At 42.6% G+C, this 18,463-nt stretch overlaps 2 protein-coding genes across 14 annotated transcripts in view; one reads left to right on the forward strand and one right to left on the reverse strand.

The window, feature by feature from the left end:
* The window catches only part of BEND6 (BEN domain containing 6), a 62,487-nt gene extending 55,748 nt beyond the window's left edge, over window positions 1-6,739 (reverse strand). For 2 of the 5 annotated variants that reach the window (XR_013960416.1, XM_080664707.1), the window contains exon 1: window positions 5,945-6,298. The gene's annotated coding sequence lies outside the window, so the exon portion shown is untranslated. Of the gene's footprint in view, window positions 1-5,944; window positions 6,305-6,394 lie in introns of those variants that run through there. The other 3 variants (XM_080664708.1, XM_080664709.1, XM_080664706.1) reach the window with 3 other exon arrangements.
* Window positions 6,393-18,463, forward strand: part of DST (dystonin) — a 458,265-nt gene continuing 446,194 nt past the window's right edge. For 4 of the 9 annotated variants that reach the window (XM_080664697.1, XM_080664701.1, XM_080664693.1 and 1 more), the window contains exons 1-2: window positions 6,393-6,993; window positions 7,542-7,603. In XM_080664697.1, coding sequence (XP_080520823.1) covers window positions 6,813-6,993; window positions 7,542-7,603 — 243 coding nt within the window. In that variant the 5' untranslated portion in view covers window positions 6,393-6,812. The remainder of the gene's footprint in view (window positions 6,994-7,541; window positions 7,604-18,463) is intronic. The other 5 variants (XM_080664696.1, XM_080664698.1, XM_080664699.1 and 2 more) reach the window with 3 other exon arrangements.

Consider the following 18,463-nt stretch of genomic DNA (forward strand, 5'->3'; position numbering starts at 1 on the left):
TTCTTCTTTTTGTTTGTTAACCCTTCACCCGGGGATATTTTTCCATTGATTTTTATGGAGAATGGAAGAGAGAGAGAAACATCGATGTGAGAGAAACACATTGATTGCCTCCTGCATGACTAGGGCCTCGGACCAGGGAAGAGCCTGCAACCAAGATACATGCTCTTGACCAGGATGGAACCCAGGACCCTTTGGTCTGCAGGCTGACGCTCTATCCATTGAGCCAAATCAGCTAGGGCTATACATCTCATATTCTAACATAATTACTGTGCAACTTTAACCCTCCACCTTACTTTTATTTTCTTTTTTCACTTAAGAATGTAGAAATGTTTGTATCTTGTATGGAAATTCTAATCCTGGATCTAGAAGGCAATAAGTTCACTTTCAAACTTGCTTTGTAAACTGCCCATTCTTAGAAATGGTGGAACTGTTTTACACTATCTGAATAATAATGAACAATGCTGCTCCGTGATTTATAACTCTAAGAGCTTTATAATTTGATTTATGAACAGCTCTCAAATTTTCCATTGGCAGCTCAGACAACTATGAGTAAATTTTCTGGCCAAATGACTCAGTATTTTGCTGCATGACTAATTCCACACTCAATATGGAAACTATATAAATGAATTCTATTCTATTCTGTGGATAATAAATGACTACTTTCCCAAAACTGTCTGCAAAGCATTATGGGGTAGATGAATTCAATTATATTGACATTTTAAACTCTCAAACTCAGACTTTTTTTGAGAAGTCTGCAATGTTCACACACACACACACACACACACATTACACAGAAAAACTCCACACAACATTCCCCCCCCCCCATAGCATTATCATGGATTCCACACCCCAAAGGACAAAATGCTAAAAGAACAATTCGGGATGATTCCATTTGAAATATTTTCTCTTACAATGATGTCTTTAAATTATTTTTAAGGTTTTCATTATGGGAAAATGAATAAAAGGGCCCTTCCCAAGGAATATTTGCTGAAAATAATATTTGCTATTACTGCAAATAACAATTGTTTTTCCTTCAAAAATTCAAATTTTAAAAAGAAAATAGTGATCCATCCACATGATGCCTCTCCTGATTCTGGTGGTTGAAAAAAAATCACCTCCAAGGGTACATTAGATAATGTAGGTTCTTCCAAATAATGTAGTTTCTTTTCCTTTCAATACAATAACATGTATGTCATGAAAAACCATTTGGAAATAAACAGGCCATATAACACATTTCCTCAGATTCTTCTCAATTTCTTTCATATCACTTAATTCTGAGAGTAAAAAACTTCACCTAGGAACAAGTAGATTACCAGCCCCAAATCAGTATGATTTATTTCTAATAATTTATTGCTAGAGTCATTTGTACATAAACTTTCTGTTTTTGAGGAGGTAATATTTCAATGTAATGTCCTTGTGTGATTACCAGTTGGGTAATTTACTCACTTCCATATAGGTTTGTAATAAAAGCTTACAGACAATCTGGATTATATTCCAAGGTATTCCTTATCTTTCCTTCAAAATCATTCTTCTAGTGCCAGGGTGGGGAACCTTTTTTCTGCCAAGGGCCATAGGTTTATAACATCATTCTAGGGCCATACAAAATTGTCAGCTGAAAAGTTAGCCTGTTCTATTTGGCCAAACATTTAATTAACTCACCCCTAATACCTCGGCAGGGCCAGACCAAATGATTTCATGGGTCTTATAACACCCTCCGGCCGGATGTTCCCCACCCGTGTCTATCAGTAGCCAGGGCAGATGGGGAGGAGACCATGGGCAGGGATCCATCATAACTAGTCAGGGTCAATTTTAAATCTGCAGAGTCCAAAGGAGCCCGAGAGCAGAAAGAACCAGTCTGGGGGACTCAAGGCTTGTTAAAATAAATAGCTAACCCACAAATGCCCAGGGGAATGCACCTCTTCTCCTCTCCCCTTTCCTCTCAATTTCTCTTCACGTCTCAGTTTCTCTCCTACTGCTGTTTGCATCCCCCTAGAAACTTGCTCAGGAACTCCTGTCTGACAAAGGGATCTTTATTAGCCTTTATCCAGGCTTTAATTGCATTTCTACTCATCCCTTTTAGAGTTAAATTTCTCCAAAGATTGTGGACAGCAGCTCTCTTCTCTTTACCTACCTCCTCCTCTTCTACCCATTAGTCTGGTTTTAGCCTCTCCCACTATAATGAGTCAGTTCTTTGGAAGGTTTCCGGAGGTCTCCTAGTCATCAGTCCACAGTCCTCACCCTCCTTAACCTCCCACTTGTGCACTGTTCCAGTTAGCCACTAAATTGGAACCTCCCCCCCCCCCCCCCGCCCCCAACTTGGCCTTCATGGTCTTGCCTTCTACTCTCTTTCTCCAGTCCACAAATGGAAGCAACAGTCTCCAAAGTTCTGATTCCAATTCTTTCTAGTTTCCCTTCCTTAGTCATTTCATCCATTTCCATGACTTCACTATAATTTCTGTTGATGACTCCTGTCTGTCTCTGGTTCTGACCTCTCCACCCACATGAGCTTACTGCTTAATTTCACATGACTCTCCTTCTGACACCCTCCACCTCAATGGGTCTAAAACTAAGTTTGTCATCTTCCCCTTCAAAACTCTTCTTCCACCCTAGCTCAAAACTTGTCATGTTTACCTGCCCCCCACCCCCCGCCTTTTCTCAGTTGGTCATTACACAGCTTAGGGTGGAAACTTTTCTTCTTCCTGATCCTTAAGTTTGGTATTTGTGCCACAATTTCCTACTTCTAGGAAAGTCCTGCAGATCTATCTGCCATCTTATTAAAGCCCCTTACTCTTACCTTTGGGAGATGGAATGACTCTTTGATGGGAAAAATTGGGGAAGGCCGGCTAGGTACTAATGGTCCTATTTCTTGCTCACTCATGCAGAATGCCTTGTGGATTGGAGAGTGTTAGGCTCTTCTCAGCCTCTGGTCTTCAGGTAAGGAGTACAGGTAGGGCTGTTCCTGCTCTAGTGCTGGGAAGCACTATACATTTGACCCTTGAACAACGTGGGGGTTAAGGGAGCTGACGATTGAAAATCTGCATATAACTTTCAAATCCCCCTCAAACTTAATTGCAAATAGCCTACTGTTGACCGGAAGCCTTACCAATAACATAAACAGCTTATTAACTCATATTTTGTATGTTATATGTATTATATACTGTATTCTTACAGTAAAGTAAGCTAAATAAATGAAAATGCTATTAAGAAAATCTTAAGAAAGGTAAAATACATTTTCAGTATTTATTATTTTTTTAAATTTCAGGTATAAGTGGACCCTCACAGTTCAAACCTGTGTTATTAAAGTGTCAACTATTGTTCTTCAGCTATAACTGAGGGGGTGGGGCATGCTGAATCAGGGGAAAAAGAGTAAGATGCTCCATTTTGGTTTTGGGTCTAAGCCATGTTCTTCACTCTGACTTTACCCTCAATAAAGTTAATATTTTAAATTCCTTTTGGTTCCTTGTGTGTGTTCTCAATGGTTGAGAATCCAAAGGGAAGAAGAGCTGCATGATGGATCATCTTCAACACACCTGGTAAGAAACTCGCTTATTTTCCCCAACTCACTGTCTTCTCTTGGGTGATAGTGCTAATTCAATATCATAAAAAGTCAAAAATTATATATACTTTTCCATTTTGATTTTTCATTTCTTGGGATGAAAGATTTGGTCAAAAGCCTTCCTCCTCCATCTCTACTCCCAAACTTTAAATTTTTGTGACTTCAATAAAATGTCAACTATTCTTTTAAAATGAAAACCTAGCAGAAAGAGAGGTGTGAATTCTACTAAATTAACTTCCAAAAAGGATTGATTAGTTGATTTAATATTTATTGAATTCCACAATGCACTAGGCATCACAGAAACACATAGAAAGAAGCAATTAATAACATGACATTATTTGGAGAAGGAAATGATAAATTAGCAACAAACAAATCAGAAAATAACAATAGAACCTAAATACTAAATTATTTCAATGATTTCGTTTGCTTATTATTAGGATCCTTGAGGTAACTAATGGAAAGAACAGAAATGAATGCATCTAAAAAGAAATATCTATAATCCTACTGCACGGCAGTTAAGCATTTGCCTGCCAAAAGAGATAAATGATGTTCTTGCGTGCATGTGAAATTTATAAATGGCTGCAGCAAGACTCAGGATGATAACAATTGTGCTAAAGTAATAGCTCAGAAAACCATAATTGCTATTTAGTTGCTTTTTGTTGTAAAAGTGCAGTCTGGAGCAAACTGGTTAGTATGCTGTGTTTGTGGTCTTAGACATGTTTCAAAGATACTTAGGTCATTTCAGAGCACTCACAAATTTTAGTTATTAAGAAGTATAAAGTAAAGATGACCTTCCTAAATTCTTAGTTGTGTCTCCCAATGTTTGCAGAAAGTTAATTCAGCTTTGTTGTTTTAAATTACTCCACTAGGCCACTGTGAGTCCATACAGTAAAGAATTCTTCCTTTCCTGCTGTGCCACACATTGCAGGCTCTTGGATTCTCTTCAATAACCCTTACACAATGGACAGGAATGCAGTCTCTCACTGCAGTGGGCTGCAGTATCAAGAAACCTTTAAGAAAAGTGCACATGATGCAGTGCTACCTGTCAGCCGGAGTCCCAGGTGCCTATGAAGCCTCCGGACTTGTGCAGCCTACAATCTGACATTCAACATTCCCACCTTATACAGCCTCTGCAAGCAAGGTCCTGCAACCTCCAACTGAGATGCAGTGTATCAACAACTTGAATGTTCATTTTGTTTTTGGAAACAAGTTGTAAGTAAAAAAACCCAAAACCTTCATCCATTGTTTCCCATGTTTATAAATCTAGCATTTAAGAAATGCATTAGGCAATGCCTTTTTGAGTCACCTTTAATGCTTACACATTGTAATATGTTAAAATGCATTAGGCAATGCCTTTTTGAGTTTCCTTTAATGCTTACACATGTTAATATGTTAAAATGGAAAAGAACATCAATGGTTAAGCTTTTATGCAGAGATGTACAATTGATTTTGTATCATCAGCAAACAACAGCGATATTGAGATCCCTCAAGCAAATAACAAAACCTAAGCATTGTCATGGATTCTTGGCTTTTCAGAATTTTACAAATTACTTTTTTTATGACACAATTCCTTCAGTCTCTTAAATATTCCGAAGAGTCCACCTTAGCAGTTATTAGAAACACCACAAATGCACTAATGTGTTACCTTGCCATTACAATCACAGTTTCCTTATGCAAGTAATTAAAACAAACAAAACCCAGCTCCACACAGCATTGCCTTGGGAGCAGCAAAAGGCGCGCGGGATACGGCACCAGGCCGGCGGGCCAAGGCAGCAAGATGCTGCAGACTGCGGCCGCAGCGGTGGCTTTCTGGCCAGGTGGCGGTGGCCGTCCACAGAAAGGCGCAGAGCAGCACACCCGCCATACCTTCTGCGTTGGCACTGCATCAGCGACCCCTGAAAAATCTCTCCCAGCCATCAACTACAATATACTTTTTGTGGGTTATGAAGAAATGGGAGGGGCAAGAGGGAGAGAAGAGGTAATGTGTGCATTTTGTGTGACAGATCATTTCTTCACATTCCCTAAAAAATTTCTCCTCCAAATATTTACTAGCCAATCACAACTTCCTTCATCTGCCAGTTCCCTAAATCTGAAATTGACCCTCCCTTGCAAATGCATTAAATGAGGCAGATTTTACGGTAAACGCAAGGATACCAAGAGGCTCTACAGTGCCCATTTCTCGGTTGCGGAAATTGCACCAAGTTTGGGTGGTGGAACAGTTCACGTCTGCGGATCGGAGCGTTCAACTGGGGAGCGCTCCCAGTTAGAAGGGGTTGGAGACAGGTGGGCCTCCTGTTCTTGGAGGACCCCAATTCCCAGGGAAGGCCCCTTCCCGGTGTTCACGCTTGAGCGTGCGAGGAACCCTCCCTCCCGCAAGCAATAGCTCACCCGGCAGCATCTTCCAAAGCCCCAACATCGGGGCGGGGAGCGGGGAGATGGGAGGTTAGGGGGTAGCACCGCCTGGAGGCTCCCTCAGCGCCTTACGAGGCTCCCTCCCTCGCCCCCCGGCTCCTTGGCGCCCCCTGACGCCAGGCTCCCTGCAATTAGGCCAAGGGAGGCTGGATAGGCGGAGGCCCCAAGCGACGGGGAGCCTAGAGGCCCCTGGCTGGTGCACTCTCGGACGGCGCGGACTGGCGGGCTGCCCCACAGGAGGGCGCTGGGCGCTCAGGCCCGAGCGCAGCCCGCGACCGCCGCCGCCGCCGCAGCCATGTCCGCGCGCCCGCGCTGCCGCAGCCCGGCTGTGATGTCATCAGGCGAGCCCCCGCCACGGCGCCCCATTCCCGCCCCCCGCGGGCCGCCGCGGCTGCAGCTCGGCGCAGCGTCCCCGCCCCGACCCACGTGCGCCGGTCTGTGGGATGCCGAGGCTGGCGGCGGCCGTAAGACGATGCACAGGGCCCAGGTGGCCACGGCGGCAGCGCTGCTCTTCCCCGCCCGCCGCGTCCCCGGCGGGGCTGCGCCTAGGGGCTGCGCATGGACGGGGGCGGAGGCGCCTGGGGAGGGAGGAGAGAGGTTCTCCGCCGCCAATTCCCAGCCTGGTCGCCGTCTGCTGAGTCATGGCAAGCGCTCCCCGCAGCCCTGGATCACTCGCTTAGCGCGGGGTGTGCAGCCATTGGGCTGGGCGCGGGGCCGCGTGCGCCGGGCATGACGCGCTGATCCGCGTTCGCCCGTGCCCGCCGCTTCGGCGTGCGCCCAGCGCGGGTGCCTGTGCCGCCGCCCTCCAGCCCCGCCGCCGAGCTGCCCCCGCCTCGCCCGCACCATGATCGCCGCAGCTTTCCTGGTCTTGCTGAGACCCTACAGCATCCAATGTGCCCTCTTCCTCTTGTTGCTTCTGCTAGGCACCATCGCCACCATCGTCTTCTTCTGCTGCTGGCACCGCAAGCTCCAGAAAGGGAGGCATCCGATGAAATCGGTCTTTTCGGGTCGTTCCAGGAGCAGAGGTAAGACACGCCGGGTGGCTTCAGCCCATTGGGAGAGTGAAGCGCGGCTCGCTCGCTTTTGCGCTACTGCCCTTAGCTCCATCATTGCCCACTCCCCAAGCTGAGGACGCTTATGGATTTAACGTCCCTCGCCCGTTTGGCCCTCACCCCCTTCCTCCAATCTCCTGGGTTGGGAAGAGCACAGCGATGCTGAATGCTGGGAGGAGAGGCATGGACGCAAATTCTTAGTGTCAGTTTGCTAAAGCCCGTGAGGGTAATCGGAGCGGAGTCCGGTGTTGCGGCAGCCTCTCTTCACCCATCCATCGTTTTCTTTATGGAGAGTTCCGGGCTCCCCAGCTCCCCCAGAACTTTCCTTGAAACTTCTCTTGTTGAAATCACCTAGAGACTGATGGCCTAGTAACCTCCCCGCCCTACAGGATGCCCCCACTGAATTCGTGGCGTCGGGAATGTGCCTTCCCGACCCCTCGCCCCCCAGGTAAGTCATCAGTTATTCGGCAGGTGAAGAGCAGGGAGTTCAATGAAGTCTCATTTTTCTCTTTTCTCCCCAGATGCTGTTATGAGATCTCACCACTTTCGTTCTGAGGTAATTTATTTAGCGCGCACGCTCAAGGTCAGAAGAAGTTCTCTTTCCAGAGTACCCATATTAATCATATGCGTGTTAAGAAACCAGTAGGGCATTGCATGGCGGGCATGCCGTCCCCAACCGAACTAGTGCCCAGCGAACAGTTTTAGCAAATTTTGTGTGTAGTGGAGCCGCTGTACACGAGGGGGCAAGACAGCCTCTAAAAGCACTGCAGACCTTACAAAACTTAGCCTCCGGGTGGCTCTCAGCGTCCCTTAAAATCTGTAATTTGCCCGTGGAAGCTTCCTGGGTGCTCTCAGCTGGGGTTGTTCGCTCGGATATCCCAACAGCAGAGAAGAGCTTTTAGGAAGTTAGTGCAGAGCAGTTTGGTCCATATGCACTTCATTTTAGACTTTCAGGTTTACATTGCTACTCACTGGTAAAGCTCGCCATGCTTTATTGGGGCTATCTGATGGTTTCTGGAAAGTGATGGTGGTAGTGATGGGGCTTTATCAGGTCCTGTATCCTAGCCTCTACTCTCAAAATGTGGACTGTCCCTCCGTGAGCAGGTGGGAAGGTGCAGAGAGTGGGAGGGACTCCTGCAGCACCAGCTCCAATGAAGATGGGAGGAAACAAAACAAAACAAAAACATCAGCTCCCCCCAACCCAACATTTCTTTATGAGTTTCCAGGCCAACCCCACTCAGTGTGAGATATTTCCCCCTTTTTTTTCCCGAGAGTTTCACACAGCCAGGCTTGGAGGTTTCTGGTCTCACTGCTTGTTCTGGTTTATTCATCTTAGCAAACTTCATAGTTACATACCCTCCATTTACTTGTCATTTACCTGAGAAGTTATTTCACAGTTCATTTCACTAGTTAATCAGATGTTTTATTGCACCCTAGGTGTTTTATTGGACTCTGGTTGTTTGAAAGCTTTAACTGCAATATTATAACAGCATTCTAATGCCCAGTGAATAATTCTACTGCATGTAGCCCTGGAGGGTGAGGACTCTGTGCTCAATTTAGGATACTTAAGAGAAGAAATTAAACCAATCAGGTAATCAGACAGTGCATTCCGGCTTTTCACTAATTAGCAGTGTGGTGCTGGGAAACTCTCTTAGTTTCTTAGCACCTCGATTTCCCCATCTGTAAAATAGAACTGATAGGACTGACAGGGTTGTAGGGGGAAGATTTTGGGTTTACAAGTAATTATGTAAGAAACCCCACTTAGCCCTGCTGGTGTGGCTCAGTGGTTGAGCATAGATAGACCCATGAGCCAAGAGGTTTCCGGTTTGATTCCTGGTCTGGGCATATACCTGGGTTTTAGGCTCAGTCCCCAGTAGGGGAGACAGCCAATCAATGTCTCTCTCTCATTGATGTTTCCCTCTCTCTATTCCTCTCCCTTGCTCTCTCTCTAAAAATCACTAAGAACATTTTTTGAAGTATTTTTTAATAAAGGAAAAACCCACTTAGCTCATAGTAGGCATTCAGTACTGGTTAGGTATTATTACATTTTGTAAAACTGAATTAAAAAATGCGTAAAAATAAAAATCTGCAAATTTTAAAGTCTTAATTCAAGTTTATGGGGAACAACACAAATGGTGTCTATCATAAAGCAACACTTTTAAATATCTAATTAATTTAATAGAATAACCCAGATAGATATGACAAAAATAATGATCAGGGTGCAAACTTCAAAATTTAGGATTTTGATTTTAAAAAGATATATACAGCTCCATTTAAGTAAATGATAGAACAAGAACAATAATCCTGTTATGGGTTTTTTTTTTAAGACACCTATTTATCTTTTTAAATATATTTTTATTGATTTCATAGAGGAAGGGAGAGGGAGAGAGAAACATCAATGATGAGAGAGAATCATTGATCGGCTGCTTCCTGCTTGCCCAATGGAGCCTGCAACCTGGACATGTGCCCTTGACTGGAATCTAACCTGGGACCCTTTAGTCCACTGAGCCAAACCAGCTAGGCCTGATATGGATTATTTTATTTGCCATCAGGTGTTTCAACTAAAGTACAAATAGAAAAAAAATGAAACAGAACTATTTCTTGTTTAGTTATCTTGCAGTTAACTAAACATTTGTCCCAAACTTGCATTTTGTTAGGAATGCTGGGACCAGTTGTTTAATGCCTTAACTTTTTTCACAAGAATACTGGTACAGTCTGAACATTCTGTTGAGACTTCATATTTGTCTCATCTGCTAAACTGTGAGCTCGTCGAGGGCATGGACCATATCCCTCTTGTTTAGGGGTGTATCCCCACTGCCTGGTCGAGTGGGTTCTTAAGAAATATTTATTAAATGAATGAAAAATTCTTCAGTGGATGCCAGTTCCCATAACTGGGCAAATAGAACTCAGAGTTGGGCAGAAAATAAAAATGTACATTCTCAGGACATTGCTCAGAATCCAACATTTGCTGAATCTCTTACTGATCTTTCTAAAAAATTGGAGTTTGTATTAAAAATGTGAGTCACTAATTATAATGAAATAGATTTGGTTAAATATTTTTCTCCTCAGAAAATCAAATACAAAATTAGCTTAATTTGTTGATGGGCTACCTGTGTTCCTTTTCATACCAAGTTCCACCGATAAACTACTCTAAGAATGTTCTTTTATAAGTGAAAATCCTGAGACTGTGTTGCATGAGAATGTCATATTTCATCACTGTTTTATGTTTACCACAAATAAAACATTTTTCCTAAAAGGTAGCATAGGGAATTTTTTTTCCTTTTCCCTTTCTATCAGAATGCCATTTCCTGTGGAATTTTCTCCTTGAGAAATACCTCTGAAGTTTTTGGATATTAAAAAATTAGAATGGATATTCTTGTTGCCTTTTAGCAGTAGTTGCTGCAGAATAATTAACGATCAAAGAAACTTTTCATTTTCTGACAAGTCATAATCATATTGAAGTAAGAATTCAGTGTCTTTTTGTCCGTCATTCCAATCTCAGTAAGTAGATCATTCATGTTCAACATTTCCATAGTGTTCAAGTGAGGAAAATGAGGTTAGGATCTGCTGACTCATTTTGAAATGGAAAAAAAGCTTTGGGAAAGCCCTTGAACAACATGGAAGAAGTTCAGTTAGCACTTTACTGCTTTACTTGGCAGAGGATATTGCTTCTTCTATCCACATGCCCTGCAAGGAGTCCAATTGGGTAGGCAATTTCAGGATGTTCCTTCCCAGATAGAGGAATACTTCTCCAGGGAGGAAAACCATGGCACTGGTTTGCTTTGGGGAAGTTCTGCAGCAGGGGAGAAAACCACATCTCTCTCATCTGAGGAGCTCCAGTGGGTTCCTTAATGTGTGATCTGGGACGAGTTTCTCTCTATGCCTCAGTTTCCTCATCAATTAAGTGGGGATAATCCTAGAAACCCCTCCTGGGCAGGTTAGATAAGATACTCAGCATCAGCCAGGGATGGATAGGGTCTCTATCATATTCACTGTGTTCACTCAGAACTCAAGGAGACTGATTTGAAAATAACTGCTTTGAATTCTGTAGGAGAAAGAGCTGTATGCAAACAGCTCCCAAATTAAGTATAGTCTCAAAGAGATGTTTTTACACCCATTTGATAGCAGCGTTATTCTGAATCGCCAAGAGGTGGAAACAACCCAAGTGTCCATCATTGGATAAAGGGTAAACAAAACATGGCGTATCCATGCCATGGAATATTATTCAGCCTTAAAAAGGAAGGACATTCTGACAGGTGCTACAATGTAGAGGAATTCTTCACTGCGTGTAGAATAAACACATTTTTCCAACTCAGGTTCTTCCTCTGGAAGCTAGAAATAAATAATATAGATGCTGATAAGATATTTTGGAACCATAACCACCACCAACCCTTTTTATTTTCACTTACTTGCAAACTTGTCTTTATTCGCTTTTTAATAATCCTCTAAATTTTAGTAATTAACATATGAGAATGTGAAATTATTAATCCATCCAGCAAGGGCTGAACAGTATAACTCTAATTCATTGACAGATAAAAAAGCCAATTAGATAAACAGGAATATGGGTTTTGTGTATGCAGAGAAAGAAGTTGTACAGTGATTTAATTAAGTCCTAACTTGCTAATGAAGAGAAGTGAATTCACACTGATGTAGGACTCAGTCTAGAAACCATTCTCTATCTAAGAAGCGCCCTTTTCCTGAGGATTTATAATGTTTTGTGCTGTGACTTTATACAATGGTTAACTGTTACTCTAGATTCCTGTGGCGAAAATCAGGCAGTGACTATCCTGATTCTAAGGAAATTTCAGAAAGTGATATGGGTAATTGAGGTACCATTAGGTTATGAGAAAGAGTCTTGGGAGTACTTCAGTAGACTGAAGACAATTATAAGGCCCTTTGAGAATACCCAGTGTGAGCAGTGGTAAATGATCCCTATTCATCAGCTCAGTAGAATAAGGGGAGCCTTGTTTCATGGGAGTAGGGAGAAGAGTGTGTTTTATGTCTATCAGGATTTGAGTAAATGTCTTCACTTCCCATTTCAGGTAAAGGAACCAAAAGAGTTAACTCAAGTTAAGCAGTTCCTGTAGAGTCACATAGCAAGATAAGGACTGAGTAAGACAAGAATTCCCTAGCTGCGTTTGGTCTGCCCATGGTGTTTAACTGCCACTCACAGCTAAGAGACTAACAATATGCCTGAAATTCTTTTTTTTTTTTAATATATATATTTTTTTATTTCAGAGAGGAAGGGAGAGGGAGAAAAAGAGAGAAACATCAATGATGAGAGAGAATCATTGATTGGCTGCCTCCTGCACGCCCCCCTACTGGGGATTGAGCCCACAACCCGGGCTTGTGCCCTTGACCGGACACTCTTGGTGCACCCCTTTGTGGACTGTGTGTACAGCCTTGTTGTAATTAAGTCTTGATTGTTGTTGGTATCACTGGGAAGAATTGACCTCCAGGCCAGTTGGCTGTGAGGATCAGTTGTGTCTATGCTGGGAGAAGTTCGGTGCTGGAGACAGCCTTATAGGATTAGACTTGCCAAATTGCAATAGCCTCTGTGCTCAGCTTGGATGGGGTGGAGTCTCAGTCTTGGCTTCCTGTCAGCCTTGCCCTTGCGCGCATGTGCGCTTTCAGTCCTCCGCCTTCCCCAGCTCGAGTCTCCGCCTGAGAGTCCAGACTCCCCCCACAAGAGCGTGGGTCCCCAGGGGCTCGCCTGGAACTGGGGTTCACTGCAGTCAGAACTGGGGCTCAGTGCAGTCAGAATCCTCTGACTCCCTTCCACTAGGGAAAGCCTGTGGCAACTTCCGCAGCCTTTGTGCGTACTGGCACGTGCGCGCGCACGCTTTCAGTCCTCCGCCTTCCCCGGCTCCTGAGTCTCCACCCGAGAGTCCAGACTCCCCCCACAAGAGTGTGGGTCCCCAGGGGCTCGCCTGGAACTGGGGTTCACTGCAGTCAGAACTGGGGCTCAGTGCAGTCAGAATCCTCTGACTCCCTTCCACTAGGGAAAGCCTGTGGCAACCTCCGCAGCCTTTGTGCGCACTGGCCCGCGGCGCCTTCAGACTTCTGCCTTTCCCAGCTCGAGTCTCCGCCCGAGAGTCCAGACTCCCCCCGTAAGAGCGTGGGTCCCCAGGGGTTCGCCCGGAACTGGAGTTCAGTGCAGTCAGAACTGGGGTTCAGTGCGGTCGGAGGCTTCCTTCCCCCTTCCGCCAGAGAAAGTCAGCCAGGCTCTCAGCCGCCCTTCCTCTCTGCGCGCACAAAGCCCCTTTGCCGTACCTCCAATTCTCTGTGAGCTTTTCTCTTTCCTTCTAGTTGTAGAATTTTCACTCAGCCAGCCAGCTTTCCTGTGGTTCTGGATGGTGTCCGTTCTGTCTTTTAGTTGTAGTTTTGAAATTGTTGTGCGAGGCAGCAGTTTAGGTGTTTACCTATGCCGCCATCTTGGTTTCTCTCTTGAGTGCATTTTTAATGGACATTTCTTACAAAGCTGAATAGGCAACTGCTTTAGGATTTTCCAGTGATAATTCACATTCTCCTAGATGAAAGGATGGTCCACACAAACCCTATTGGCCTCATTATATTCCCAGTGTCCCTGTACCACACCATGGTAGAAGCTCAGTGAAATAATCACATTTCACAGCTTCTCATTACATTTATACTTTCATTACAAATTACCTAATTTAATGGATTAGAAAAAAAATGAGAGTTTGTTATTTAGTTATCTTTTACAATTAGGTTATCTTTACAAATTCTTTTCCTAGAATTAAATTTCAAGTCTAAATTAATTTGTGCTAATTAAATTAGTTGTAATTTGAACTCTACACATATAGTGCTCATTTAGCTTCACTAAATTATTTTTAAAATAAACACTTGCTTTTTAAATTACATACGATGTTAGATACAGGGCTAACAAAGGTTCTGAGGTATAGACCATGCCCTTGATGATTAGTTCTAGGTCACTCCCAATATCAGTGCTGAAATTTTATAGTTACTGGTTTCTTCTGTTACGGTAACTGAACTGCTGTGCTCTTTCCAACTATGAGTCACAAATGTGACGAGAACATTAGAGGCCGAGGTGTATAAGTGCAGCCAGTGTATTTGTACAAAATTCACCTTATTCACAGAGGTTTATTACACCAGGGGTCACCACTACCATATAATTTACCCTTTAGCTACATGGTGACAAAACAGAATGCTGGAAGGAGTAAATAAAAGAAGGAAGGGGAAAAAACACACACTTATTTTCATGCATCCAACCTAATTAACTGCGTTAGATCAGTGTTCGGCAAACTCATTAGTCAACAGAGCGGCAAACCGCGGCTCGCGAGCCGACCACTGCTTAGAATCTGTCACGACCCACATGTTGAGAACCACTAGCAGGGTCACCTAAGACCATCGGAAAACACAGATATTTACATTACGATTCATAACAATAGCAAAATTATAGTTATGAAGTAGCAATGAAAATAATTTTATGGTTGGGGGTCACCACAACATGAGGAACTGTATTAAAGGGTCGCGGCATTAGAAAGGTTGAGAACCACTGGCTTAAATGAATGTTGAAACAAAAGCTTTTCCAGAGAAGTTTGACTCTTTGTCTAACGATAAGGTTCAACAATGACTCTTTTTGAGATTTGGATTACAAAATATAACCAGGCTGACAAAGACAAGTATTGGCTTAATGAAAGAAATACAGGAATCGAGTTCAAAAATCCTGATTTTGGGTTTCAGCCCTGCTATTAATTAACTGTGTGATTTTGGTCAAGTCTCTTAGTGTCTCCAAGACTTATGTTTGGTGTCCTTACTAGTAACATGAAGATGATCTCTGAAGCAACTTCCAGAAGAAACAGGCCATATTTCTGGTATGTGCAAAGCATCATGCTAAAAAGGCATATGTAAAACATGATTCCTGCCTTCTAGGAGCGTAAGGCAGGCAAAGATAAAAATATAATCAGCTTAAGTACAAAGTAACAAATTACATGTGCAATAGTAATGGTTGGAATAGTTCTGATGAAATAATTGCTTCTAGCTGAGGCGATCAGAGAAGGCTTCCGAGAGGAGGTGATGTTTATGCTGAAGCATGGGTTTGGGTAGTATCTAGCTAGACGGAGTGAGAATGAGAGCAACACCCCCAGGCCTGCAGAATGGCATGAAAATACACAAAGATTTAGGAAGGCACGCCTGTTTTCAGAGCTCAGAATACACCAATATGATTAGAATGAAGGATTCTTGATATTGCATAAAGGACTATAGAGCTGGAAATATAAGTAGGTTCCAACTACAATAAAAATAATTTTTGTATACTACTTGACACTTGACAAAAGCCTTTGACATAACGTTTGATTCGAGGGTACCTGCTATGAGACCCCTTTTAAAAATTAAGTTTATTGGGGTGACATTGGTTAATTGGATCATATAGGTCTCAGGTGTGGATTTCCACATTACAAGATCTGTATGTTGCACTGTGTGCCCACCACCCAAAGTCATATCACCTTTTTGTCATCAGATGAGCCCTTCCAAGAGAAGCAAGATTTGCCTATTTATTTCTTTTCTAGCACTATGGCGAGACAGCCTGATCACTCTTCTTTTCACTTTGGAGGAAAATGCCGACTTGTGGCCTCTGCTGTAGTGTGGAGGGCCTGGGAACATGACTCACTGTGGGCCTTTCTGGTCACCCGAGGCTGCACTTTTGCAGGGTACCATGTTTTGCAGGTCCAACACACAAGCATCACTGGGTTTTATTTTGACTGAAGACCCCATATGTCCAGGGATTTGTGACAACCTGCTCATGTGTTCAGTGTTCATTACAAATCCTCATGCAAAGTGTAATAAACTTGCAGGTATTTCATTATATACATGGTCATTTTTATCAGCTATGAAATACTTTACACTTTTATAAAGTATTTGAAATGTGTCTATATTTAAACTTCTTCCTTGAAAATTCCTGTTCCACAAGAATTAGTCTAAATGTTTACTAGGTGAACCGGTTAGTAATGCGGATTTTTTTCAATAGATGGAATTACACATATGTTGATATATATGCAATTTGATATGTATGCTATTTTGTTGTATTGACAACAAGCTTTAAAACTTCATATGTCAAATTTGCTGAAGGTGTTAACATCATAGATATTTTTACACTTAAAAATGTCAAATTTCGTGCCGAAAAAAGAGCATTTGCGGGAAGTTTTAATTCATTATTTTGAAGAAAAGTGCTGCTGAAAGTTATTGTATACTTCGGGAAGCTTATGGTGAACATGCTTCATCTCAAAATACTTGTGAACACTGGTTTAAATGCTTTAAAAGTGATGATTTCGATGTGAAAGACAAAGAACATCCAAGTCAACCAAAAAAAGTTTGAAGACCAACAATTACAAGCATTATTGGATGAGGATGCGTGTCAAACTCTAAAACAACTTGCAGAAAGATTAAAGATTGCTCAGCAAAAAATTTCTGATAGTTTAAAAGCAATGGGAAAGATTTGAAAGGAAGGAAAATGGGTGCCACATCAATTGAACAAAAGACAAGTGGGAAACTGAAAAGTCATCAGTAAAATGTTGCTTCAACAGCATGCAAGGAAGTCTTTTTTTTGCATCGAATTGTGGCTGGCGAAAAGTGGATTTATTTTGAGAATCCCAAATGCACAAAATCATGGGTTGATCCAGGTCAACCATCAACATCAACTGCAAGGCAAATTGCTTTGGAAAGAAGACAATGCTTTGTGTTTGGTGGGATCAGGAAGGTGTGGTGTATTATGAACTTCTAAAACCAGGTGAAACTGTTAATACTGATCGCTACCGACAACAAATAATCAATTTGAACCACACTTTGATCATGAAACGACCAGAATGTTCCAGAAGACACAGCAAAGTAATTTTGCTTCATGATGACGCACCATCAGACACTTCAAAACCAGTTAAAGACACTTTAAAAGATCTTTCCTGGGAAGTATTAACCCACTCGCTGTATTCACCAGACCTTGCTCCTTCGGATTACCACTTGTTCCGATCGATGGCACATGCACTTTCTGAGCAGCACTTCAAAACATACGAAGAAGTGGAAAATTGGGTCTCTGAATGGTTTGCCTCAAAACAAGAAAAGTTCTTTGGGATGGTGTCCACAAATTACCTGAAAGATGGAGAAAATGTGTAGCTAGTGATGGACATTACTTTGAATAAAGCACTTTTGATGTTTCTCTTGAAATTATCGTGTTTTCTTTGATTACAAAATCCGCTTTATTAACCAGTACACCCTCCTCAGATCCTCTAGCCTACTTCTCCACCCTCAGCCAGTGACCTTTGTCTTTTAACTCACAGTGAGCATCAGTGCCATCAGGTAACAGCACCATTCATTTCTTGCCTCTAAAAACTAAGTTGCATCTTAAACTTCCCTCCCAGTCCAATGGAAAATTCATTTGTCCTCCGTGCTAATAGTTTATGCTTATTTTGTGGAAAATTTTTTTTCATCTCTTGGGGGATGATGTTCCATTAGTCCTTCCTTCCTCTTTTATCTGCCATTGTGCCCTCTCTGTGGTCTCCTTTCCCTTATATATAAATATCATACATGCTTCCTTTTGAAAACCACAATACAAACCTCTCTATACCATTAGCTCTTCTCTTGGCAAGAGAAGTTTCCTGAAAAAGGTTCTTTATTTGTCACCTCCTATTCCTCACCTCTCATTCACTCCTCAGCTTCATAACCGAGCCTCTGCTGCTACTGCTATTTAAAGTCACTTAAGCTCCGCCAGTGTGACTCAGTGGTTGAGCATCGACCTATGAACCAGGAGGTCACTGTTCGACTCCCTGGTCAATCTGCCTGGGTTGTGGGCTCGATCCCCAGTGTGGGGTGTGCAGGAGGCAGCCAATCAATGATTCTTTCTCATCATTGATGTTTCTATCTCTCCCTCCCTCTCCCTTCCTCTCTGAAATCAATAAAAACATATTTTTAAAAAAACATGTATTTTAAAAGAAAGGATTGTCCAAAAACGTGGAAGAGTTTCAAGAAGCAATCAGTGGCCAACAGTATCAATTATGGTAAAGACTGATATATTTGATTTAGAAATTTAGAAATCACAGAGGAGCCTAAGTGACTTTATTTATTTATTTTTTAAATGCAAGCTTTCTGAAAGACAGAGTTTTGTGTGTGTGTGTATATTTTTTTATTTCAGAGAGGAAGGGAGAGGGGGAGAGAGATAGAAACATCAATGATGAGAGAGAATCATTGATCGGCTGCTTCCTACACACCCCACACTGGGGATCAAGCCCACAACCCAAGCATGTGCCTTGACGGGGAATCAAACCGTGACCTCCTGGTTCATAGGTCAATGCTCAAATACTGAGCCATGCTGGCCAGGCATAAAATATATCTTTCTTAAAAAATAATAATTTTATTGATTTCAGAGAGAGGAAGGGAGAGGGGAGAGAGAAACAGCAATTTTGAGAATCACTGA

Source organism: Plecotus auritus, assembly GCF_963455305.1.
Source record: "Plecotus auritus genome assembly, chromosome: 4".
Lineage (NCBI taxonomy): Eukaryota > Metazoa > Chordata > Mammalia > Chiroptera > Vespertilionidae > Plecotus > Plecotus auritus.